This window comes from Copadichromis virginalis, linkage group LG11 (genome assembly GCF_057382275.1).
Source record: "Copadichromis virginalis isolate Kocher_CV1m ecotype Utaka linkage group LG11, C_Virginalis_male_GT1.1, whole genome shotgun sequence".
NCBI classification, from domain to species: Eukaryota; Metazoa; Chordata; class Actinopteri; order Cichliformes; family Cichlidae; genus Copadichromis; species Copadichromis virginalis.
This window is the reverse complement of record NC_140628.1, coordinates 28,461,534-28,488,069: the sequence shown is the minus strand read 5'-3', so window position 1 is coordinate 28,488,069 and position 26,536 is coordinate 28,461,534. Positions and strand designations below refer to the sequence as shown.

The 26,536-nt window shown below is 43.9% G+C and overlaps 1 protein-coding gene across 1 annotated transcript in view; it reads left to right on the top strand.

The window, feature by feature from the left end:
* LOC146698951 (forkhead box protein O6-like) overlaps positions 1-19,437 on the top strand; it is a 28,818-nt gene extending 9,381 nt beyond the window's left edge. The window contains exon 2 of the mRNA XM_085471852.1: positions 15,280-19,437. Within this exon, the coding sequence (XP_085327978.1) occupies positions 15,280-16,995 (1,716 nt within the window). The 3' untranslated portion in view covers positions 16,996-19,437. The remainder of the gene's footprint in view (positions 1-15,279) is intronic.
* The last annotated feature ends 7,099 nt before the right edge of the window (positions 19,438-26,536 follow it).

Below are 26,536 nucleotides of genomic sequence, written 5' to 3'. Positions count from 1 at the left end.
GGACGGAGCTGTGGAGGTCATCCCGGGGAACCACTGGTCAGCACCCTGCTGAGCTGTGACGTCGGCTCACCTGAGCTGAAAAGTTGAAACTAACCTTGAGGGAAGGAAAGGAAAAGATACGTGAATCTGTGGGCTTGTACATTTTGTATGTGTAAAGCAACCCATGTGTGAGCAAATGTGTGTGGGAGCCAGCATATGTGTGGGGAGGTTACAGGATTGGAGTGAGGTTGTTGGGTTATGAGGTGACTGCGAGACCAGCTGGGAATGAGGGGGAGGGAGTTTGTGTTGATGGAAGCTACGGAAAATCGGGGGTGGGGGGTGTCTTCCGTCCTTATTTGGATTTGTATGTCAGTGGCATGAATCTGGGTCAGGACACTAGGTCCGGTGTTTAGTATGCTGACCGTGTGAGGTCTGAACTCCGAGTCTGCTTATATCCCTGCATGAACCCAGCACGTCGGCCTCGTTGTCTCCTTATTCTCTCCTCTACCTTTCTGTCTCTCTCTTGGACCTTTTTTTTCCACTTCTGCCACCCCCCCATCTTTCACTTTATTTTTTTTTTCCCATTCTGTGCCAAGAGCTCTTTTCTATCTTCTTTCCTGTGTCTCTGCATTTTTTTCCCTTTCCTTACTCCAGGCTTCCCCCCGCCACCACTCTGCTTTTTCATGCTCTCTTTTTCACTGTCAGTCACTCACGGCCTTCTCTTCTCTCCTCCCTTGTTCTATTTCACACTCTCAGTCCTCCTCACAAAGTAGCCTTTTTATCACTCATTTCCCTCTTCCCTCGCTCATTTCTCCTGCTCCTTTCATGTGCTTTTGAAATCCCCTTTTCATCTTTAGCGCTCTCTCTCTCTCTCTCTTGCCTGTTCTCTACCTCGCACACACATATACACACACACTGCCTCATTCAGTCATTCTTTTATTATCCCAAAACTAAAGTGATAAATGGGTCTCTTTCTTCTCCGTAAATGTCACTCGGGGAATTGTCTCTGCTCATTGATTGACTGGAGTAGAAGGATGGCCACACATGCACGTGTGCCAGTCGCATGCTCGTGCACACAGGCGGAGAAAAAAAAAAAGAGAGAGAGAGAAAGAAGACAGGATAAAATGATCTCTCATTAGAAATAGAGATTGGCTGAGGCTGCATCTGTCAAGGTTAGCGTCTAGCCCTCACAGGTCTAGCTTAGTCTTCGAGGCTGATGCATTATTTGAAGAACTTGTGCAGTTGGTTTATAATGAAACATCAATTCTCCACAGGACTTGGCATTCAGAAGTGCTGGGATCAATCACAGTTAAACAATCTGAGCTGGCAGGCCGGGCCGGTCTTGCCATTTTTTTTTCCTTTTTAAAGTGACGTGACAGAGAATATGTAGGTGTTATTCACAGTTTGATCAATTGGCATTAGCTTATCCTTAACTGTCAGAAAAGTATCAGTCAAGGATAGAAACATCAGAGCCATTTTTCAGACCAGACAGTGTGCCGTGTGTGTGTGTGTGTGTGTGTGTGTGTAAGTAAGTAGGGGTTAATAATGCTCAGTCATTTTCTTAATGTCTCATTCACCCTGCCTCAGGCACTGGAGCTTGATAAAGGTCAAGACTACTGGTGGTTACATGTCGTCTTCCCTTATTTCATTCTCCTCACTGCACGGCAGGGAGGAGGGGAAGGAGAAGAAAAGTAAAGTCCAAGCCAGTCGGTGATGCTGCTGATCTGCGTCTCTCCAGTTTCAGAACCTGGATAAAGAGATTTAATAGGGAGACAGTGGGGAGACTGGGGAAGCTGGCTCAGTCAGTGAAGAAGGGATGAAAATATTAAATTGTTAGATAGCGATAGAAGGACGGGGAGTGAGAAGAGAGGAAAATGGGGAGGGAGAGAAAAGAGCTAGAATAGTAGAGAGTAGATTACAGGGCTTCCAAGCAGGACTGGAAGCTAGACTTGGCTGCACTTCAGCTACACTCTGCACACTTCAGCTCAAGTGTGCGTCCATTAGTGCAGTCCCATTGCACTCAGAAAGCCGTGCACTCTGAGATGCAACACACACATATGCACACAGCCATTCACAAACAGTACATTTCTTATATACTGTTCTTACATGCAAAGCTCTACAGACATGCATCATAGTTAGCTTACAGTAGCTTTGGCCTCACACACACATGTAAGCCCCTCCTGCCAAAAAAGCTATACTGACCTGGTCTTGATCATCTTTGCCCTCCCACTCACTTTCTCCCTTTCTTTCTCTCTCTCTCTCTCTCACTCACACACACACACACACACACACACACACACACACACACACACACACACACACACACACACACACACACACACACACAATGTTCGCGATCCCTTCACTAGCCACCAGATTGCTTCCCGTCAAAATAAATAATTAAATGCGTGCAATAACAGCTTCCGAAAAAAGATCCCTCAATTAGTGCAAAATGGGTAAATGGCGCGGGGTAGGAGTGGTGGGTGGGAGGGGTGGTGTTGCGGGAACACACACAGACAGACACACATACACACTGTTACACGTACACACAATCTATTACATAAGGCAAACCATGACCCAAGAAGGTTTTTACGCCGTTGTGCAATGGTAATTTGCCCCTTCCCTTTAGCAATCAGCTTAGTGAAGTCTTTTCTCAAATCCTTACAAGTGATCCTTGCCCAAAGACTGGCTGGGGAGAGATCTAGATGAGTGGCAAGGAGGTGCAAAAGGGGCAGCTGAGGGGATGGCATTGTGGTCAGGGTTTCATGTGTGCAAATGCACCTTTGAGCTCTCGTCTTTCCTATATCTCTAAACACCTCTCCAAAATTCCGAATGTCTAAAATAAAATAGGTGGAAGCCATTCCCCTTTCTTTTGTTTGCTGGAGAAAGCGCTTAAAGGTCTAGAAGTTGTTAAGTTCCTACTTAAAAATATCTATGTGTGTTAGTGGTTAATTTAATTAATGTTTTATCGATGAAGGTTTGTGTTGTTTCGAACTGTTTAGCATATTAAATGAAAACATCGAGGGGGTGGTGGTGGTGGTGGGGGGGGGGGGGGGGGGGGGGGGATCACATTAATTGCACCCAAAGACTAAAGGGTGGCATTTAAATGTCTTACTTTATCTGTGTTAAATTTGTTCTTCTTTTGCTTAAGAGATTATGGCAAATTTTTACACAGTACAAGCTGTATAACTGTTCCTCTTTTATGTACAAATGGTGGCTTGGGAAAAAAACTCAATTTTGAAGCATAGAATTAATAATCCTTATTTGAAAATGAATGGCGAGACAAAATCTTTATGATACAGACACTGTTGTACTCTTGTCATTAGCCTGGCTGTAGTGCTAAACTGCATTCTGTGCCAGGCTTGCTAATGTTTCATTGGGGACAAATGTATCACAGAATAGGCCTAATCTGTGTGTGATAAATGCTACGACAGTAAAGCACACAGATGGATGCCTGAACCTGGAAACCTCCTGAATAAGCAAACTAAGGCGAGAATTAGCGCTTGTGCCAACATAGCAATCTATATAAAAGTTGTTCTGCTTGTTTAAATGTCAGGCATGTTGATTCAGTACGGGGCCTTGCAGCACAGGTCGCACACCTGGAGAGATAGAAGAAGATCATAAGGATCATTCTGTCTAAAGAAGGTAAGCGAAGGAAATGATAGAGAGGGAGGCTATTGGCGGGTTACGCAAATGACCGTGGACAAGAAGCGTACTGACACAAAGTGTCAGAGGAATCGAAGGATTGCTGGCTACACGATGAATAATCTTCTGAATGAAATGGCAAAGGCCTGGTGCAAATACCTGCAAGCGATGAAGCGCTGAGATGCAGTAAAGCAAAAGGGAAAAAGAAGTAAAAATGGGCTCATGTGGAACAGTTGTTTCTCCTTGCTGTGGTTAAGAGTAGGTCAAGTAGCAATGATGCTTAGTGCTAGGAAAAGATCATCTGTGTCATGCAGAGTGGGTGAAAATGGGAGCAATGGGCTGAGATGGAAAGATGTTACTGAAGAAGGGAAGTAGGTGGATAAATCTGGAGCTTGGGAAATGAAAAGCTGCAGCGCACCATGCTTAAGTGAGGGCATGGCCCGAGAGAGATGGGCAGGAATGGAGAGGGTCAATCAGAGATGTAGGGTGAAAGAGGGTAAGATGGGTGGAGGGAAGGAAAGTGACGGGGGAAGGGGGGTATGACAGAGAAGGGGGCAGTTCTGGGGTCTTTGTGGTGGGGTGATTGCGTGACAGAGAGGGAAAGTGCACTGCTGTGTGTAATGCTCTCAAGACGGATATAGAGACGCACTGCTCGACTCGCACAGTCACTGCCCCTCTCTCCCCTTTTCTCCTTTGCTCTCCTCCATTCTGCTCCCTCTCTTGCTCCCTCCGTCTCCACTAATGATCCTCGCGTCCTGCCACACTGCAGGGTTGAGTGATGCCCACTGACAGTCGCGCTCAGGCGGAAACGCTGCAGCCCCCTTCCAGGAGTGTCGTGACATAGACACACAAAACATATAGAGGTGTAGCACTGCTTCACATTCATGTAGCAGCCCATTGAAAAATGCTGGCAGATGTGTATTTGTGCCTATTTGAATGAGTATGTGACCAACGCTGTCTCTGCACGCAAGCCCAAGCCTCCTCCAAGTGTTGCTCACGGACATGCACTTGTTATAAATATGCCCTCATCGAGCTGCATCTGTCCTCAGGAATTTTTATATGATGGATAGACCCGGGCCATCAAGGTAATCATAGGGTAGCTGGCTAGTTAACGATGCAACCAACATGTCTTTGAGTTTTTCAGCTTGATAGCAAATAAACTTGAGATGCCAATCAAGACATATGTTGTATAACATAGTTTTTAATCAAGCATTCCCCTGGCTAAACAGGATTTTCCTTTTTTTTCTGCAGGTACAGTATCAAGTGTCACACTGCATGGGTAATCCACATTATTTTTGCAAATTTGACAGAACTGATGGAATTAGTGAGACAGAAATTGATTTTTTTTTTTTTAAGGCAAAGTTAAAACATCAGTATCTTTTTAAATCAGCCACTTAAAGTACAGTGAGCATGAGCAGGTTTGTGATGCTGCCAGTTTTCAAATTGGAGTATTTGTCTGTGGTCCAAATTTATGGAAGTGTCCTAGTGAGGTACATAATTGTACAGGATCTATAAAACGTCCGCATATTACACATGGTGGAGGTTGTCTCACTGTCTGCTACCTCAGTGTTGTTCATTTTTAAAAGGAGAAAGCATGTGTTCAATCATTACTTTATTTTATTATTGAACGCACTATCCATCACTTCCTAGTCCTTTATATCCCCATACTTCTCAGTGAGAGGCACCTTACATTTTCCCGTTATAATCCAAGCAGAGATCCCTAACTACCATGGAGCGCTTTTGGAATTAGGTCACAGCATCTCATCCCTCTAATTATATGCTGAGAGTCTATGCATGTTAATGCATTGGTGTGCGTCTGTATATGCGTTGACATGGGTGCTCTTAATCTGGGGGCCTAATGGAGAGTCCTGGGAACATGCATTATTTTACATTTCTGCTATTCTTCACATCTTATCGAGATGTCTCCAACATCATTAGGAGAGTAGTCTCTGATGAGGATGGGAATATGCTTAGATAAATGTGTCCCCAGTTTAAAACCAGTGGGTCAGATAAAGCCATAAAATCCGCATACAATGCATTAACATTCAGATGCAACAACCTCCAGCTGAGAGAGTGTTTTAGTCTATGCGCCCCTTGTTGCAAGCAGGTTAAGATTCATTTAAGAGTCAAACCAACCATATGTGATGTGACCCTAAATTCTCCGTGGATATAAAAGATATTAAGAGTGAAAGAAGTCTTCACCTTGCTCCTCCACACCCTGTGAATTCATTCCGTCCCCTTTCTGTGATGTATCCATGTAGGGGGCCAGGAAAAACATACCGCTTCTGCAGTTTTAATGTTGAATCATGTTTTTACTTATTTCCGGATGTCTGCGAAAACATGGCAGGGAACGCTGAGGTGTTCCCTGAAAGTATGTGAATCATTTTGAAGTTTAATCCCCAGAAAACGATTGTGCATCAGCTCAACGGAGCGTATGTGCTAAGGGCAAGGGGTAAACAATAGGATAGCACTCGGAGGTGAGACGATGAGAATAAGGAATCATAGTCTGTGTGAACAAGAATGTGTGTGTGTGTGGGAGAGGCAATAAAGGAAAGAAACACTAGCATAGGGCCAGTGTTAATTATATTTTCAGGAGGCTCTTAAAAGGTCATGGCATGCATCTGCACCCCCTCACTAGCCCACACCGCCAAAATTTCACTTTCCCTCCCATCCTCATTTCCCTCCGTCTCCTCCCCATTGCGATCTATCCAGTCATCAGCCCCCCATCTGTGCACATTAGCCATTCATGAACACACTCATTAGGGTGGGAGTTTGAAGCGATTGTGTTCACTAGTCTGCGGCTGGAGCGTGGCGATTAATATTTCAGCGTCTCCCGTCGAGGAGCTGAAAGCAAGTTTGGTCCTCTTAGGCTAGAAAAAGAGAGAGAGTGAGCTTCCATCATATAACCCTCACCCCACACTAAAAAAAAAAGAAAAAAAGGAGCAAACCTTTACCCCCCCCCCCCCACCCCCCTCACTGCCCCACTCTCACACAGGCTGTGTACAACTTACAGTATTTTGGCTCCTCTTTTTCCCTTTATTGCATATGTGCTCATTACATACACACACATAAAGCCCTAACTCAAACTGACTTAATTGGTCTCTTTTTGTTTCACAAAAAAGAGGGAGGAGGGGGAGACTTGAATGGAGGAGGGGTAAATCCCTTCTTCTCTTGTCCCCCATCTCCTCGTTCCGCTCAGTTGGACAGGAGTGTCTTTTTCTCATCATCCTTCGTTTCACGTCCTTATGGGTTTACAGTGAAATTGGCCAAGCTTCTGTGTTCGTGAGTTCATTCAGAACAAATCAATAGCCTCCCTCATTCATACTGTACACATGCACTTAAAATATGAGAATTTGAGACAGCCAGGTGCATCATGGGTTACTGGGATGTCAATATTCGAAGCACTGCTCCTGAATACTGAAATCACCCTGACCCTACAACACAGCTCTCCTCTCCTTGATTCCACAAGTATCCTGCTTTAAAGCCATGTTCACATGAGCCTGGATTCATTTTGTACTTGATTTGAGATCTATTATAAAGCGGTGCTTTCAAATAACAGAAGTGTACCTTTGATAAATTGATAAAACATTTTGTTTTTCATCCAATACTCTGACTCTTAAACTGCAAACACTTGACAGTTCAAGGATTAGTACGTCTTTCCCCCCCATGAACACGATGTCGGTGCAATCACTTTTACTTTTTCCTTCCTGAGAAAAAGCCCATTGTTCAACACGTTTGCGGACTCAGTATACTGTTACTTAGTGAAAGTCTGGGTGATGTCCACAAGAAGGAAATCAAAGTGGGCTTAATCTGTGGGTTACATCATTGATTTTTTTTTTCCAAAGTAGCCTCCTCTATCCTTATGTTCCTGGGACCTAAACTTCAGATATTTATTAACTGTAAAGGGCTCTCATATAAGTATTAAAAAATGATCCTTATATTTATAATTATGCTACTTGAACCTATTTAAAATGACTTTTGAGCATCTGAACAAAAAAACAAAAAAAAGAACAAAAAATCCCCTAATTCCTAAGCATTGTAATATTTTTGTTAAAATGATTGAATTCAAGTGTGAAGTCTGCATATACTACCCTATGCGATATTATACTATATATACTGTTGTATATACAAAGAGTATACATACTTAGATACTCTTTGTTTGGCTGTACAGTGCTATTCTGTACTGTGAAGGACAAAGGGTGTCAGTGAAGGTCAAAGTTGGTTCAGGGGAGACACAGTCGCAGAGAAAATTGTCTCCATACAGCCTTTAACTATCTAAGCCTCTGTGATTTAGATCCCTACCACTCTTCTCTTCCAAATAGGCCCCCATATTCAAGACACTTCTTTTGTGTCTCACCCACCTCTGGCCTCTCAACCCCTCCCCTGTGCAGATAAACTGTGCTTTTCATTCTAAGCATGCAATTCTCATCTTCTTCTCCATATAGGTGTATGAATAAGTGGGGGTCTATGGGCTGTGCGTGAGTAAGTGGAAGTCTGCAGGCTGAAGTGCAGCATGTGGGTAGGCATTCATGGGAAACAGTGGTTGGTGCGCTGCACAGTGATGGCTAATGAAGTTCCTCTGCACCTCATAGCCCTATTAAACTGCTGCCCCCTACCTCTACCCACTTCACCCCCCACCTCTTGCCTTGTTTCTCCCCGAGGGAGAGAGTTGGCAGGGAGCAAGCCGGCTGCTATGGCAACAACAAGGAACCCTCCCTCTCCCACAGGTCTCCTTAGCAACTGGTAGCTTGGCATTGCGGTAATGAGTGTGCCCGGTGTGCCAGGCTTTGTGTCATGTTGGCATGTGTGTGCAATGTACGTGTGTGAAAGAAGGAGTGAGTGTGTGTACAGGTGTGTGTGTGCGTGTGTGTTTGAAGATGAACGTGTGGCTGTTGAGTACACTTTGCCAATTTAGGTGAGACTTATAATGTGTGATGAGAAAAAGATATGGAGGCAGTCCTTGCTGAGGATCCAAAAAAAATGTTTTTTTTATATTGAAATGTGACCAAACCTGGCACTTCAGCTGACATGACTCCACTTGTCGTCTTTTTTTCTGTCTGAGTATGCGCCTGTACAGATGTGTGGCTGTGGTCTGGATTTGTGCATTATTTTTCTTCTTCGAGATTGTGGTCATTCTTCTCTATACTGTGAAATTGAAGCAATTAAAGGGACGATCCGATTAATTTTTCATGCCATGTGCATGGCTGCCTATGAGTTTCCTGCTCTGCTGAAATTAAATTAAATGCTGAGAATGATTTTTATTAAAGTGCGATCAGAGGTGTGCACTGACCTTTAGAATGTAGGAAATGAGATTCTCATTGTTATGAATGAGATTATGTGGAAGCTGAGTGTGGGGAAAAAAAGCCTGGGCCCGCATTGATTCCATTGTTGGCTGACAGTTTCTTTGTATATAGCAGAGGGAGGTTTCAATATAATCAAATCCACACTGTGCCTGTTGGCTATTAAATGGACTGATACACAAATATGGACACACAGGCACTCACATAAATGCAGATTGACTTGCACACACTTGAACGCACGCATATCTTGCAGATCTTGTAAAAAAAAGAGCTGTAAAAGCCTCTCCAGAAACGTGTTGCTCTTTAACAAAAGCATGGCAAGCCCAGTGGAAAATGTTAGTTTGCTCCCTAGACGAGGTGTGAAGTGCGAGCAGGCGGCCGGCCCCACAGGTGGCCCAGCCCTAACACCTGTTGTGTGAATCCTCTGTGGGAGGGTGCGAGCTTTGCCTACCTTGCAGGTCCCAGTGGAAAAAACCACACCCATGCTATACTGTGGCACGTGCCCATTTGTGTGCCCACACGGCTCCCCCGTTTCGTGCGTGGGAGTTAGACGTGATGCCCAGATTGTGTCCCCTTTGTGCCCACCGGAAACACTCAGCTGCCCTTGGCATCAGCCGAGCGGATTTTCCGATCTCCTATCCGTGTCTCAGATGCTCTTCTAATCTGTTAGTATCTATTTTTACCCATCAAAACTGCAGCAGCCCTTCTCTATCCCAAACCCTGCCACCCCAATGCCAACCTTTCCCTCCAGGGTGGGCACGGCTGATGGGTCGCCAGCCATTGGCTGCAATTAGTGCACAGTCAGGCAGGAATCCCCTACCAACTCCATTACATCCCTCTTCACAGCCACTTCCTGATCTGAAGCTACCAGACACACTACAACACACTTGCTTTCCATTTTAAGCCTTTTTATAAATGGCACTCCTGCAGTGTTGTGGAATAATGGGGTCGGGTACAGAGCACCTTTCACAGTGCTTGAATCACTCTACTGTGCAAACTCGGTCTATTCAAGTACAATGGCAGCCAAGGGAATGCACATTTGAATTGTACCTGTTCACATTTGCCGCTTGGATTAAGATAAAGTTCTATTTGTAAAACGATGGCCATCGGCGAGTTGATGAGTTAGCATTTAGCCTTTCCTGTAATGATGATGGAAAAATTGAAACCTGAAGTTTCTGACTCTTCTTACAGTGCATAGCTGTTCGACAAGAAATTACAAAAGCTGCCAATCTTCAGAGATCCCGCAGTGATACACGGAGATAGAAGCAGTTCTTAATCCCAGGTTTATTTCTTCTTCAACAAGGGCTGCAATGTGCCTTGCATGCCAATGCAGTCGTGACCACTGCTGTGGAGGCGATGATGGCATGTGGCAGAGAAGTAACTGTTTCTCACCTCCTAATAAAAGAGACTCCTTTTTAATCTTTTCAATTTGATTGCATTCCAAAACAGGCCTGTCTGCCCATCTGTCTCTCTTAAAGAAGCCTCCTAAAGGGATTTTAATCATCTGACTCTGGGCTTCTCAGGCAAATAGCTACATCTCTCTTTTTCTCTCTCACACACACACCCGCGCAAACCATTTCCAATTTTCTTTCTTGTACTCACTGTCATAGTCTCACTTGTCTTTTCCTTCTCTCTGACACACCATATCGTCACAGCTTCATTGTGCCATATCTGTGCCGCCATTAGGCCCTTCAGTCGCTCTTCAAGTCCCCCTCAGACACATAAAATTCCCCCAACCCTGTCCCTATTAATCCACATGGCTCTAAATTCTTTATTTCCCTTCAAAGGGACAACGTGAGCCGTGACATCAATCACGGAAAGCGAATATTTAGCTGGCGCTAATTTCCACCAATAGCCTGGAGACAGGCTTAGCTGACAAAACTCATTCCTGCGCTGAACAAAACTGCTTGTGTTGAAACCTCCCCTCCCCCTGATCCCTCCTGCCTTCTGCACAGGCAAAAACAGCATTACAATAAACACAGTTAGCGCTTCTGTTACTCCCCCTTGATTTAGGCTTATCAAATGAATGTGCACCATAGAGGGATACCCTTTGACAATACATAATGGCTCCATTCTGCATGAAATGGTTTGGTAATACCAGTCGAGTGTGGCAAACGGTTTTACCCGGTGCCACTACAAGAACAGCTGCTGTGTTCTTAGCTGGGCAAGCGCACCACACTGCTTTACTCTTGAGGTTGTTTGAATCGGGTGAGTGGTTTCTTTTTGCTGGTTCCCAGACCTCATTCACAGTCCTTAGTTTCTCACTAAGTTCTGTTTGAATGAGTGCACATTCACCACAAGATGGGTCTTATAAACCATTTGACCTGTTTCCTCACTCCTCTGTGAGTGAGCGGGAAAAAACCCTGAGTGGATTCTGATGTTGCCCTAATGGAGGGGGATGGGGAAAGTAGGGGGCATTTTGAGGGCACCCATTTGTGTGGCTTAGAGGGGCCCCTTGTGCTACCGCTATATTCCCGCCCCTTATACCCAGGACCCTTCACCTCCTGCTGTATCCCCCAGCACAGCTGAACCCATGCCAGTCAATCAGGTTATCCCAGATGAATCACTGCATCCAACACAATACCTCCTACCCCCATATTACAGCTACTCCCAATGTTAATGCCTGACTGACATCTCGGGAGTGGCAACAGAGGGATATGTTGGGCATTAAGCCAATTTGTGCAAGTGGGAAAAGACAGCTAACTCACAAGCCTGTGGCGATTTAACATTGTTATATGACCAGTGGGGACATGGAATATTGAACACCCATATTGGCCTCATATTGCAGGTGGATTGTGTAGTTAGTCAGATGTTGATGTGCGCACTGACAGGCATTAAACGTCATTGATTTTGAGCATTAAGTAGGCCTCTCTAGTCTCTGAATCAAACTGAGTTTGCATGTGGAAGAAAGGAGGGAGAACTGTAGAGCCATCGATTGGTGTTGTGAGATTTCCAAAAGCCAAATGAATGGTTCTTGAAGAGGTTAGGAAAGAGGAACACATAAGGATGTTCCTGCTAGATTTGATTTATAGATTTCTGTATCTGTTATAAAAACCAGTTGAACTCCCACCCCCAACTGCTTAGTCCACCTGTGCAGGGTGGAAAAAGTGTCAACATGGGAGATTTGCTCGTAAAGAACATAATCTTTTAATCTGAGGACAAAGAGTCCTATCCCGTTGCCTTTGTCTAAATGTCTAAATCAGCTATCAGGTGTTTTGGGCCTTAATGAGAGTTGAACCCAAGCTGATTGTTTCCTTGCAGTCACAAAAGCCTTGTTCACCTTAATTGGCTTTGATTGGTCCATAAACTATCACCCTTAGCCTCTTTTACTTAGTGGCCAAATTAACTCCTTACAGCCTGATTTAGCAGTATTTGATGAGGGTGGATGCTCTTTATATATCTGTGCAGGTTCTCAGTCAACCAGGTCATGCAATTCTTAATGAAAAGCAACTCTTTTTTTGTGTGGTTTGTGACGTTTTACCTCTCATCCAAGGGCCTGTTCAGTTCTAATAACTGAAAAAAAAAAAAAAAGTTCTTGATTATGAAACAAAGAAGTCACATCAGTTCTTATGACTCCATCTTGTTCGTTCCAGCATTATGGTACCAGCACTGGATGTCGCCACATGACCCACTGGTTCATTCATTATTTAGAGCCTTCTCCACTAGCCTCATTGTATTAAAGGCGTATGATTTGAATAGGAAGTAGCGTGCTGAACCCAGGCATGTGATGTGTGTTCCTCTGTCATTGTATGTTTCTGTGGGCTTCATCGGACTGTCTCAGCAAGCCAGGGGGCTAAAAGAGAATTTCCATTTTATGAATATTTAATGCATAATAAAGTTTTCAATTTTATTCTATTCTTTAACCCATAGGGCTAAAGAATGTCACAAAGCCAACCCTCAAGGACAGAGCACAAATTGGAGGTAGTTGATTTGTTGGAGAAATTAAAAATATAGTTAACACCTGCCTCAGAAATCATACAGTAAAAATACACACAGGAACATTTGGCGTAGTTTTTAACCATATCCTATAAGGTTTTTATAGTGTCCCTGTTTCCCACATCAAACTCCCCTTACTTTTTGCTACTATAGGATCATAGCATATCCAAGCTGCCTGCTGTGTATGTGGTAACCTGGCATAGCTCTGTGTGAGACACACAGCTGGGAGTGCCCCTGAATCAACTTGGGATTAGCCCAGGATTGTCTGGGATTACTCGGGGATGGAGAGGGATTAGCAGTGACTGCCTGTTTCAGGGGCGTGAGGGCCAGAGGCTGGTCAAATTGCCCCTGACTCAGAGAACAGGAGGCAGACAGAACCACACCCACCATGAAACCACCTGCAACCTTTGTAATCTTAAATTCTAGCACACACACAAATACGTGCAAACAGGATGACAGCAAAAAACATGTGGTAGAAAACTATCGAAAGCCAGCAGCCAGTAATGATGATGATGCCGTTGCTGGCCACCATCCGAAATCTCTCAAATCTCTCTAGCAGGTGGATTCATCAGATAAAGAGGGTTTGGGATGATGACAAATCCCTCCAAGTTCAATGGGGCTGCTCTTCCCTCATACGGGGATAAATCGAGATTTGAATCAGACAGGTCACACAGAGTTGTGGCATGAAGTGGTTCAGCTCTCTGAAAGATGCCTCATTTACCACCGGCCGCGATGGAAAGGCATGAATGCTTACATATGTTTTAATTCGGGCATGCACCGGACTTGATGGGGGATGATTTGGAGTGGTATGATAGGTGGATGAGCCAGCCAGGGTGAGACAGGGAGTTGGCGCGGCACGTAGAGAAGCCGTCAGAAGCAGGGAGCGGGCATCCCCTGCGGACTTGCACTGCCAAGATGAAAGGCTGTTTAGTGTTGGAGCAGCAGCATCAAACAGCCGCCTCCTCTTGCATCCTTTCCCCCATCCCCCACTCTCCCTCCATTTCTCTCTCTGACTCTCTTGACTCTTACCACAATATGATATAGTTCTGCCATTGCGCGTTTACCCGGTTGCCATGGTTACCCAGTTCTGGAGGTGTCACGGCGAAATAACCCAAGGAGGCATTCACAGATCACCTGAATTCAGCTCACCTCCCGTTTATATGTTCACCGTCGCAATTTGATTTGTTTCCCTGCCGTGCAATTCGCTCTAAATACAAATAATGTGCAACATAATGAAGATAGTGGTGTGAGTACCCCTCAGTCCGAAACAATCCATTGTATGTGTATATTCCCAAACTGCAGGAGATGCTTTTTGATTTGATATTGTCCTGCCTGAGCATCTAAATTACTTATGCAGCACAAACAACAGAATTATAACAACAGATTCCCTGACACTCGGAAATCGCTATTATTCACCAACCCTTGAGATATAAATGATTAAAAAATAGAAACTATATCCTTTGAATGACCGAGTCACTGGCTAACCCCAACCCATGCCAGTGTAGAGGATAATGGGAAAGTAATTGGTGGCACACTGTATAATTGAAGGCATAGAGATTGAAGCCAGAAGTTGGAAATGACTTGCGTTCAAAGAAGTGTGTAAAATAGGAAAAAGGAAAATTGAGACAAGTTGAAATATGAAGCATTTAGTGACAAAAAAGAAATACAGGACTGTGATAAAGAGAGAACAAGGGAGGGGAAGGGAGATAGGCAGTGAAGGTCTGTCAGAGGGTGAGATACATCCATTAGCCCTCCTTCCTCCCGGCTCAATCTTGTGATACATCCCCCCATTCAACCTACGTGAAGGAAAGAGACAGAGCTGGCACTAAGCCAGGCTGGCACCAACTTCAAACATACAGTACAGCTAACCTCAGTGGTTTACATCAGGCCAGCTAAAAGCAGAAGTAGAGGAGGACAGATGGATTGATGGAAATGAAAGTGGGAGGATTGACGTACATAGGGAGAATGTCTAAAGTCGGAGTCTTCGGTCATTTCAGGTGGGATAAGACTGACAGGGTGTTGCTTTATGCCAGCTGTAGCTGTTATTTGAGCATGTTTGTGCTTTTCAGTGAGCTCTAAATTTCCTGATTTTAGTCGACTCTGGTTTTGTGTATCTAATATTGGGAACGGAAGCGACCTGATAATTTAGGACAATTTTCTGTGACTCATCATGTATGGACCGGATGGTTTATATGCAATACTGACAGCTGTGCTTGTGGTTAAGGTTTTCTTGAGCATTGACTTTAATACTTGATGTATTAAAAACAATCTTATTTTTGTGTAGAACTTTTTAATCTCAATCTTATGCACATTTCCCTTATTTGAATTGTTTACATTTTTACATAAATAGTAATTGAAATGACATTCATTATATTACAGTTTAGTTTTATATTTTTCTTTCTCTTTTATCTTTCTGCAGAATTCAATCCGACACAACCTGTCCCTTCACACACGCTTCATCCGGGTGCAGAATGAGGGTACAGGGAAGAGTTCCTGGTGGATGCTCAATCCAGATGGAGGAAAAATGGGCAAAGCCCCGCGGAGACGAGCAGTCTCTATGGACAACAGCACAAAATACCTAAAAAGCAAAGGCCGGATCAGAGGCAAGAGGGTTGGCCGCCCTGGGATTGGAGCTGTGTCTGCTAGTGTGGGGCTCCAGAGCTCCCCTGATCATGGCAGCCCTTCACGGAAAGGCCTCCAAGGAGCCGGAGGTGCATCTGGAACAGATGGTGAGTTTGATGCTTGGACAGACCTCCATTCCAGGGCTAGTTCATCAGCGTCTACCCTTAGTGGGCGGTTGTCACCCATCCTCGCAGAGGGAGAACCAGAGGAACCAGAGGAGGGCGGCCTGTCCTGTTCCACCTCCCCTCACCTCTACCCGTCGCCAACTAGTGCACGCTCTCCATCCATGGGTGCTGGAAATCACTGTCCTCCTCTTGAGCAGCTGCCTCAGCTGGCTAACCTGACAGGTGCCATCAGTCTGGATGAGCAGATGATGGAGGATGGTTATCATCATCATCGTTCACAGCAGCAGCAACACCAGCAGCATCAAGCTATTGGCAGACATAAGCACCAAACTGCTGTCTATCACTACAACTCTGGAGTGAAAGGACAGGGCTCCTATGGTTCAAGTGTCTATGGGGCAACAGGCATGGGGATGCTGCGTCACCACTCACCCATGCAGACCATTCAGGAGAACAAACCAGCCAGTTTCTCTGGAACCATGCGAGCATACTCAAGCACTAATGCCCTTCAGAGTCTGCTAACAGGGGGTCCAGCTGGACAGCAATACTGTCCCAAGGACATGATGCTGGGACAGGAGAGGGAAAGCCATTCTCTGATGAATCAAGCTACAAATGGAGTTGGAGCCAACCATCACAGCCACCACCCCGGCCTCCACAATGGCCACAGCCACAATGGACTGCATAGTCACAGCTCAACTCATAGCCATAACAGAACTCACAGCCATACTCCCAGTCATAATCACAACAATGTAACCAACCACAACTCACCTCACAGCCTCACTCACAATGGTCACAGCCTCAGCCAGAGCCATAACCACACACCACCCCGGGCTGCTGCCCTGACCCCACGTGGCAGCAGCAATCAGTTGCAGACCTACAACCACAAAGCTCCTTACCTGTACAGCCCCCCGTCACATGCCCACCTTCCTGCTTCTACCACCCTCCCCCCAAATCCAGCAGGTATGCTCGGCATGCCCCAGGACTCGTGCCATGTTGCCACAGCTCCCCACCCACGTCACAACCATTACCCAGACCCACAACACCAAGGCATGAGTAATGGACCGTATCACCATGGCCTCGGGATGGGCAGTGGTACCGCTGGTAGCAACTACCATGGCTATCACCAACCTCACCCCCATGAGAGACTACCAGCTGACCTGGACATTGACATGTTCCATGGCAGCTTAGACTGCGATGTGGAGTCCATCCTCCTCCATGATATCATGGACTCTGGGGAGGAGATGGACTTTAACTTTGACTGCTCGTTAGCTCAAGGTGTGGGCATCGGCATGGGTATGGGAATGGGTGTGACTATGGGTATGGGGATGGGAATGAGTGGACTGGCTGGTCCACAGCAAGCCCATAGCAACCAGAGCTGGGTGCCTGGGTAAAGTCAAGAACAACACGTCTAACCCTCAGAAAGAACGACCCTCCTCATGAAGCACTGTGCTCAACTGTGACATTCCTGATTTGACACAAAGACTATAGGATCCACACTCCCATGTCTCTTTGTTGTCTTGACAATTCCACTGTCACCCCCCCCCCCCCCCCCGCCCCCATTTTTTAAAAAGATCCCCCTCTAGTTCATGTCACATTAAGTTTTTCCTCAAATCAACTATACTGTGATGACAATCTCTCAGCTGTGCTTGCCCAACATCGCTTCTCATCTGCCATGAGAACTGAACTCTGAATGCACTTTATTGCAAGTGGGTCACATCTCACGATGTAATGCCTTCACAGAGCAGCTCAGGCAGAGCTTGGCATGTTTTGTAAGGTGGCTTCAGTATTTGACAAGAACAAATGAGGAATAACAAGCCCTGCTAATAAAGTGTCAGATTTATGAACTGATAAAATTGGAGTCGTTTGCTTATATGCTGTCATTTTTAAAGGTCGGGAGAACTGTTTTTGACAGTTACATGTGATTGGAGCCCTGAGTTTTCAAATGTAGTGGTACCGTAAGATCATAGGCATTTCTTAAGACTTATTTATACCTCAATTTAATATATTATTTAATGCAATATCCCTCAAGATTGGCTGAAATTCAATTGTACACTAGACTTAAACAGAGGTCCGATCAGAAGCCAGTTCATCATTTGAAAGACATTCACTCGTTCATAAGCTCCACGTAATTATCTTACATCAGCAGCCCTGTTGTTTATAGCTATAGTCTTGCACTTTGACTTTTCTCTCGGATGCAACATTTTGTTGTTCGGCTTCTTTGCTATTGGTTCGAGAATATTGTCATCGTGTCGTTAAATGGATTCTATCATTAGTGGCCAGCGCGCAATTTGGTGAATTAAAATGTCATATCACCTTGTCTCACCTGGGCCTCTTGTGCTAGTCTCCCTCTCTCTCCTTCTCTGTCTCCGTCTGCGAGTGGAGACAAAGTGACCATTCCTCACACCAAGCCATTAATGTAGGTTGATTGAAATTCAGCATCTTGCTTTTAATCTCCAAAGTGATGCGGCAGCGATGTGTCATTATTGAGAGGCTAACGTGTTGTCCTCCCATCTCTCACCTCGGCTGTCCGGGCCACCTCTTGCTTCTCCAGCTTAATGCGCCAAGAAAGTGAGACAAAATGGTGATTAACGCCAAGTCACTCTGCCTGCTGTCCTGCTCTGAGAAGGGCCAATGTCACTGGCCACATGCCTGCTCAAAATGGGTAAACAAAAAGAAAAGACGGAGACAAGGATAGAACAAAAGCCTGTTGTTGCAGTGGGATCAATCATCAGCCTTAGTTTCCATTCCTCTTGGATGTGTGCGTCTCAAAACAGGTCATGTACTCCTATTGTAAATCGTTTCCATTGTCTCCATTTAGTTCCCATGTTTTCAGTGCTTATACCCGGCACTTCAAATACTCAAACAGGTGAAAAGGGAGATGTTTAAGGAGAAAACAATCAGCCAATCTCAGTGGCATGAGTCTGTGTCTGATAGGGTTGTAATGCTTCACAGCCATCCGCATCCACTTTTTGTGTGTTTATTCTGTTGTCTTGTAGTTGTTGTTGTACTGTTGAAATTGTAAGGACTGATGAAGACAGTGCTGAAATATCCATAGTGTAAGGGTGGAATCCACTGGTGAAATTATTTTGGTAGCGCAGTATGACCTTCCAAAGCTTCAACAGCGTGCACCCCTCCGATATGTGCTGTGCTCTGCTCAGTTGTTTCTGCGTTTGTGAGTGGGGGAGTCTGCAGTTAATTTCTCACTGGCCTTGAGAGAGAGAAGAAAAGAGGACACCCCTATTCTCTAATTCCCTCAAGGAGACTCTCCGCACTGGGTCTGTACAAAGTACGGCACACAAAGGAAAAGAAGGAGTGTGGGGGTGGGGGGGTTATTGTTAGAGCCAAAGGTCAAGCATGGCACAGACTATCAGACCCATTATTGAGGTAAATACCTTTATTTCAGGGCTTTTAGCGCACTGGTTCCATTTAATCTCTGAGCGGAAAATGCGTGAAATTTTATAAGCAACTGGGCCTCGCAAAGCGGTTATGTTATATCCTATGCTACAGACGTTTATCAATGCCCTGCTATTGGAAAGATAGCTATATATGATGTCTAATTTTCCTCTATTTATTTATGAAAGAGATTGGTCTTTGTCACTCCTAAATGTGGTAATCGTTTGAGTCAACGCCTGTCCCTTCCTCTTCTTGTCTGTTTTTTAAGATGTCACTCCCTCCGACCCTTTTACTGACTTTTATTTTGTACAAAATCTATATATTAAAAAAATTGTATAATAGTTTTTAAAATCTCAAAATAATATCAGTTTTGTTGTCTATTTCTTTTTTTAAAAGAATGTATCTCATCATCTGGTGACTGTTAAATAAATGAAATGCGAAGAAAACGATGTCTCTGTTGTCACATTTGTTTAAATATGACCATGTAGAATGATTTTTTTCCCCACAAAAAACACAACCAAGTGAGCTTTTCCTTGCAATTTAGTGAGTCTGAAGGGGAATTTTCCTGAGCTACTTCTGTTTGTCAGTTGCTTTTGTGCAGTAACTGACACGTCGAATATGTGTGAGCTGCTTGCAAATTCATTTTTTCCTTGTGTTTCCTTATTTTGTTATTAACATACAACTCTTCTCACAATGGAGCGACAACCCCTGTTTGCAGCATTTGACCAGGACACCAAGTCACTGCGTGTGGGAAGTGGACACCATGATTAAAATGGGGGGAAAAAAATTTAAAATCACAATTGCAGGGAAGCATCACTTGTGCTAGAGAATGGATGAGAAGGCGAGAGATAGGGTGAAGGTTTGTGTGTGTGTGTGTGTGTGTGTGTGTGTGTGTGTGTGTGTGAGCGAGAGACAGAACGAAAGAGAGAGAGAGAAAGATAGTTCCTGACAGACAAAACAAGGAGGCACCCAGGCAGCCAGACATAGTTGCCAGGATTGGAGTAATAGGTGTGTGTGCGTGTATGTGTGTGTCTGTGTGTCATAATGCTTGTTATGGCCCACAAAGCAGTATAGGTTGGCCACAGATGTCCTGGTCCCATTGGAGGCGTTTTCACAGGAGTGTGCAGCGCTACAGCGCCATACTGCCAGGCCCCAAGGGAGCCTCTACCTCTACACATACTCTTTTACACACACACACTCAGACACACAAAGACATGCACATTCACACACACAAATTTGAAAATACCACAGATTCACACTTTTACACAAAGAAGCACACAGCACAGTTATGAAACCATACACACAGACACATACACACTTAGGCAATTCTCACTTAGATGTACAGTTTTAATTGACTCCACTTGGCAGAGCTTCTCTGGAGGGAAAAATGTGAGAAGTAGAGAGAATGAGAAAAATATAGGTGTGGAGGTGAGGAAGTCAGACAGCTTATATAAAAGCTAAATGTGCAAGAAAAAGGAAAAAAAACATTTAGTTTTTAAACAGCAGTCCAACACAGTCTGGTAACCTTATAAGATGTTTCATAATTTCACAATTAGCCTAAACTGAGTGTGATTGAGTGTAACTAAGACTGAGAACCTGGCAGAAGGCCAGTGTCTCACTGTTCTCTGCATATCTCCTGAGAGGGATGGCAGCTAGGGCAGACAGGAAGGCAGTCCAGTCCAGGTGCGGCGCCTCGGGGAGGTTCTGCTCTTCTGTTCCTCATTATCAGAGAGGGGGAGAGCGAAACTGTGTTAGTGTCATTATTCATCCACTCAGGCATCTGGGAGCAGGTCCTTCCTTACTTGGTGTAGTGATATTGTTGTAGAGACCGCCCTTGGAGCTAAAGGCTGGCTGGGGACACTACTAACTGTTAACAGACAGACCCACCCAGGCAAAGCTCCAGGGTAGAGATGTCCTTGAGTGCTTATGAGGATTCAGCACTTCTCACTTTCTGGCTGACTGCAAAGTGAAAAAAAAAGAAAAAGAAAACTGCTATATCTCCAAAATTCAGTTGGTCACTGAAATGATTAATTTTCCACTAGTGTGAAGTTGTATGCGATGCCTCCAAAATAAGACCTATTATTAGCCACCCCAGCCACATCAATTTTATCGTTACCCATTACTAGGACTTCACTTTTCCAAACAGGAGTTCAAATTTGTTTGAAAAAAAAAAGGGTCAGTTAATTGATTTATACTTATAACATTTTAGGATGTAGCTAGGCTCCAAAAATACATAAAAAGATGCATAATTAAAAGGTTAAACTGTCTGAAAGTATACAGATTGCATAACGTGTCGATGAATGATCACAAAGACAGGATTAAAACACTGGTGACATTTTACTGGTCAGTAGTAGTGTTGTCCTGAAGGTGACCACAGAGTGTTCAGCAAAAAAAAAACACCTCCAAAAGGTCACCAAACCAATGGTGCTGCTTGCAGAGCTGTTAAACCGAGGAGTAAAACTGATGAAAATTTGAAAGCGCAAACCATTAAGTTTTGTTAGCATCATGTTTCACCCCAGACAAAGTGAAGCGCAAGGACAGTTGAAAGGTACAGTGATATTTAAAGGAATTAAAAGGAAGCATTTTGTTTGAAACTGTTGGTAAGTTATAGCCAAAAGCAGTCTTTGTGCTCTGTATTTCTAAGATCCTTCTGAAAGCTATGATTTGCCCTTAAGTTTAAGCACTACTGTAAGACATTTTAGAGACAACCACCATTCAAAGGATCAAAGGTTTGAGACATGGTCCTTTCTTTTTTTTAAAAAGGGAAAAAAGTCGCATTTTTGTCTGTATTGGTTACAGAGAGACAGGAACCGAGAGCAGATCCAACAAAGTCTGCTGAACGCTAATGATTAGGCTATGAGATGCCTCAGTACTCAATGTTTTCACAAGGGGGTGATGCCTGAAAGGTTATAATATGCACTGGAAATGTGTATTAGCTGTTACAAGATGCAAGAAAAGTGCACAGTCAAAGAACAGGTGTTCACCAAAAAGAGACCTCTCTGGTGCTGAGCAAAGGCGAAAGGTTAGTGTTGTCAGAAGTTCTAAGTAAGTCCTTGGATTTACTGCTGAAAGAACAGTTAACAGCTCTGGTCCTGACGAGACCTGGACAAAAGCAAGACAACATGTTAAAGGTGATAAGGTGGACGTCTTTTAATGCAATAAATATAGAGTCATTTTAGTCCAGTGTGTCTCACAGAGATCATACAATGATTCACCATTTAGTTTTTGGCTGTATAAACTACATTGCAGAGGGGTCTTTGCATTACTTGGGATGGCTTCAATTTTCCTCATACCGATGTAAACACACCTTTCAGCACCAGCAAACATTAATAACTTGGATTCAGTTGTTGACTAATGTTGGTCCCTGTATTAAAAGACCTGTCGATCAATTTGGGAGTTTTAATGGGACTTTTCAGTGTTTGTGCTTTTGGCTATGGATCTACTTCTTCTTTTATGTTTCAGCAATAACCACAAAGACTAAATCTGTACAGGTAATGAACTTTTTCTTGAAGTAAGTCTCAAGATCAGATATTTTAGGATATCACAGTGTTGACCACCAAATAAACGGCCTCAAGCTAAAAAAATAAATTGAATAGTGTTCTAAGATATCTCAAGACCAATTATCTTGAAACAGCTTGATAACAGTGTTTATCTTTAATGAGAAACAAATGACATCTCATTCTAAAACAGGATATTGTCTTTTCTAAATTCATTTTGGCAGTGTGCAAACTACTTCAACCGTTGCTTGAAGGCTTGTATAAGAAGTCTGCTGCAGTTTGGAATAAATCCAAAAGGATGAATATGAAACATTGTGTGCATAAGGGGTTCCAGAAGTCTTTAAGTAAAGGTTTAATGTGTGGCTTAGAGAGCCGGCAATCTGCATTAAACTTTAAAGTCTAAGATTCCCCTCGCGAGAGTGTCCATCACTAAGATCCTGACTTCCTAAAAGCTACAGGATCCCTATCAAGACTTGCTCACCTCTCTACGATTGCTGTAGGGCATGGGTTCAGTAAAAAAAAAAAAAAAAAAAAAAAGTTTAACAGCAACTTTCCAAGTATACTCTTAAAGACCAAACAAACACACTTGTACATTCATTTCAGGAACACTTACACAAGTTGTCCCATATCGTCATCAAACTGGATGATCTGTGTTTCCTTGTTTCTGTGCTAATAGACCTTTTAACACAGCAGATACTTTATTTTGTCTTGTCACAGTACGAAAAGAAATAAATTACAGGCGTAATTAATTATGGCTCAGTTTCATTAAGGTTCCCTGTAAGCCATGATAGTGATGCACAAAACCAGGACCGCCACTAAGTCGAGTGCAGCCATTATACTATATACTTCTCTACTTTCGCTATTGTGATTAAAAAGACAACGTCAGTCTAGTTTGTTGAAATTCTCTTCCAGTCGCTTTCATCATTGAAAATGTGTTTAGTTTGTTGCATGGCCATTCAGCTGTACCCATCGTGTAAGCAGAAGACCTACAATCTTGCTAAAAAGTGCAAATCACTCAAATAATAACAGCAGTTCTCCACTTTGACTCCAGTCTCTCTCAAAGGCCACATTGCCATTAGTTATATCTCAAAAATAGCCTCCATAAATTAATTTCAAAGTGCCTTTAAAAATAAAACTGATTATGTAACACGTCAAACATCCCTTGGGTGTCTTAGACTACAGATTTTTTTTTTTTGTGATGAAAGGAAAATGACCTACCAGGAAATCCTCCTGTCGCTCTCCTTCACACATTATTAAACCTATCACCGTCCTTAAAACTCCCAACCATCACCCTCCTAACTCTTAGCTCTTGTCCCCATTTTACCATCTTCCAAGTGCAGAGACAGACAAGACAGATTTAATCAGATGTTTTCTCTTCCCCTCTGCTGTGATCCACTCATCAGGAGTGGGAGACAAGGAGAGCTGTGCGTGTGCAGCAGGGGGGTGACCCAAAGCGATGATGACATAATTAATGGCAAATTAATGCTCCACCTGAGCGCCAACATCACCTCATCTCCCTCTTGTATTTCTTCTCACCTTCACCTCACTATCTCTGGCTTTCCTTCCTCTCTTACTTCGTTATTTCCTGCCAACACACATCGAGCCTGATTCATCCATCCTCCCTCTTCTTCTCCTATCTAACCGCATGCGGCCTAATCTTACACATGGGGGAGCTCATTGCAGCATTGTGCTACTGCGCAGCAACTAGCTTAACTCACTTGCACACAGTAAGGTGTGGAGTGCTAATAGGGAATGGGAGGCGTTGGGGGTGGGGGGGGAGGTGGAAGGGTGGGGGGAGGTCTGGTAGAGCGGGGGCCTGATTGGTGTCTCTAATTATGGCTTGATACTAAAGAGTAATTAATGAGTTTGTGGCTGATGGCAGCAGCTTTAGAGCATCAGACTCAATCGCAGGAGATAAGCGCTGTTTCTGCTGAGGCCACGCGAGATCCCGGGGGACAAGCATAGATACAGGCACACAGTCACGCACAGATGCAAACTGCTAATGTATTCATGGAGCATGATGCTGAGGTGATTTCTGGATAAATAACATATCTTTTGATGTCCTTTTCTGAACCAATCGCCAAGGAGGAGTGAAAAATTAATGTATGGTACAGCCCTGCTTTAGAGTGGTGGATAGTTGATAGCCTTTAGTTCAAACCAGATGTTGGAAAGCATTTCCAGTGTGCGAAGAACCTCACCACCTGAAGGTCACAAGTTGTAGCCTACCATTTTTATACCATATCATTGCCATTTTAAGCTTATTTTGGCACTATTTGCAAGTGAACATCACATGCAGTACTTTGGGCAAAAAAAGTACAATAAAAACATGGATGGAAGAAGAATCCACTCCAGTTTATGAGGTTTTGGGCTGCTTTTGAATGTTTTTCTGTCTTTTACTTTAAGGCTATAGGGGCATAAACCTGCCTAGATAAAAACTGAATATAAGACTCTTTACATTTATTTCAGACTGAATGTGGTGAATAAAAAAGTGTTTATCCAGATACGTAAAACCTGGACTTCAACATCAAATGGACCATTCATACATAGAGGACACCCAGTAGTTCAATGCAGCCGCCAATGCAGTTTGTGTACAAAACATATTCTTGAATTTAAGCTAGAAAACCCCCTCAAGACAAACAAGTCTATTAAATAACTTAGAAGACAAGAAACTAACCCATAAGAATACTAAGACTGGTCTAATAATCATCACATATATTTAGCATGGTTTGCTATGGTAGCTGTGGAGTCTGTGATGTTATGTCTGTTGAAAAATTGCTTTGTACTTACTTATTTATTTATTTCCATCAAATTGATTCGAAGATTTTATTTGTGGTTAAAAATTTCCCACCATTATTAAAACTTGGAAGCATTTTGTTTAGAGCACGTATTTTGTTTTTCTTCCGATAATCTGAAAATCTGCAGCAAAACTAAAATCATGAATTTTGTTATTACTGTTATTCGTTATTCTACTTGTAGCTTTGTGAGAGAAAGTTGAGCGATGCTGTGAGGGACAATATCTGTGCTTTTGGCAGTGTGAGTGTGTATTTAGCTGCAGGAGACAAAGACAGAGGAAGCTTAAATATGTGTGTGGTTGTGGGAGACAAGGATCGAGAGAGAGAGGGAGGGAGGGAGAGAGAGAGAGAGAGAGAGAGAGGGAGGGAGAGAGAGAGAGAGAGAGAGAGAGAGAGGGAGGGAGAGAGAGAGAGAGAGAGAGAGAGAGAGAGAGACAGCGTGCTGAGGAGCGTCTCTAAAACAGGGGCAGCTGTAGTGTAGTTAATGAGCCCTGCAGTCGAAAGCCCAGTGAGCGAGCATGTTGTGTGTGCATGTGTGTCTCGCAGAGAGATAGAGACAGTAAATGTGTGTGCTCTCATGTGAGCGAGGTGAGTTACCCAATGTGCAGTCTTGCTTGACCCTCAGTCATCCTGTCACCTGGAACCAACGGGCCTTGGAGAAGAGAGGGCGGGAGGGAGGGTGCGGGGATAAAACAGAGACAGTGAGGACGAGTTTTTGGGAAAAAAAAAAAAAGGCGGCGCCTCTCAGTCAGCTGAATAACTGGAGCAGACTTTCAGCATGGCTGCTAACAAGCTCTCTGTCTCTCTTCCACTCTCTCCCTTTCTCACCCACAGTTCCCTTTCATTTCTCTCTGTCTCGTTACCCCTTAGTTTCTTTGACCTTTCCAAAGTGGCACTTTAATGAACAGAGAGTGTGCATTCAGTGACCAGGTTACCATAAGAGATGCCTGACAAGAGCTCCTTATTATAAAACCTATGTAAAGAGACAAAGAAAGAGTAAGAGGAAGGCCTCTGGTGAGATACGCTACTGCTTTTCACAGCTCAACCCCACAGGGAACCGAGCTGACAGGCGATATGAAGCCCGCTACCTTTATAGGAGCATGCTAGATGCTAACAGCTGCCCCTTCAGTGGCTCCTTAACCTGTTAATGCCAAGTGTATCATAGTCGATACATGAGTTTTTATACGTTTTTGAGACTTCTACGTCGTCAGTGAGATTTGTTTTCCCCTAAAAAACTCAAATAAATTGCA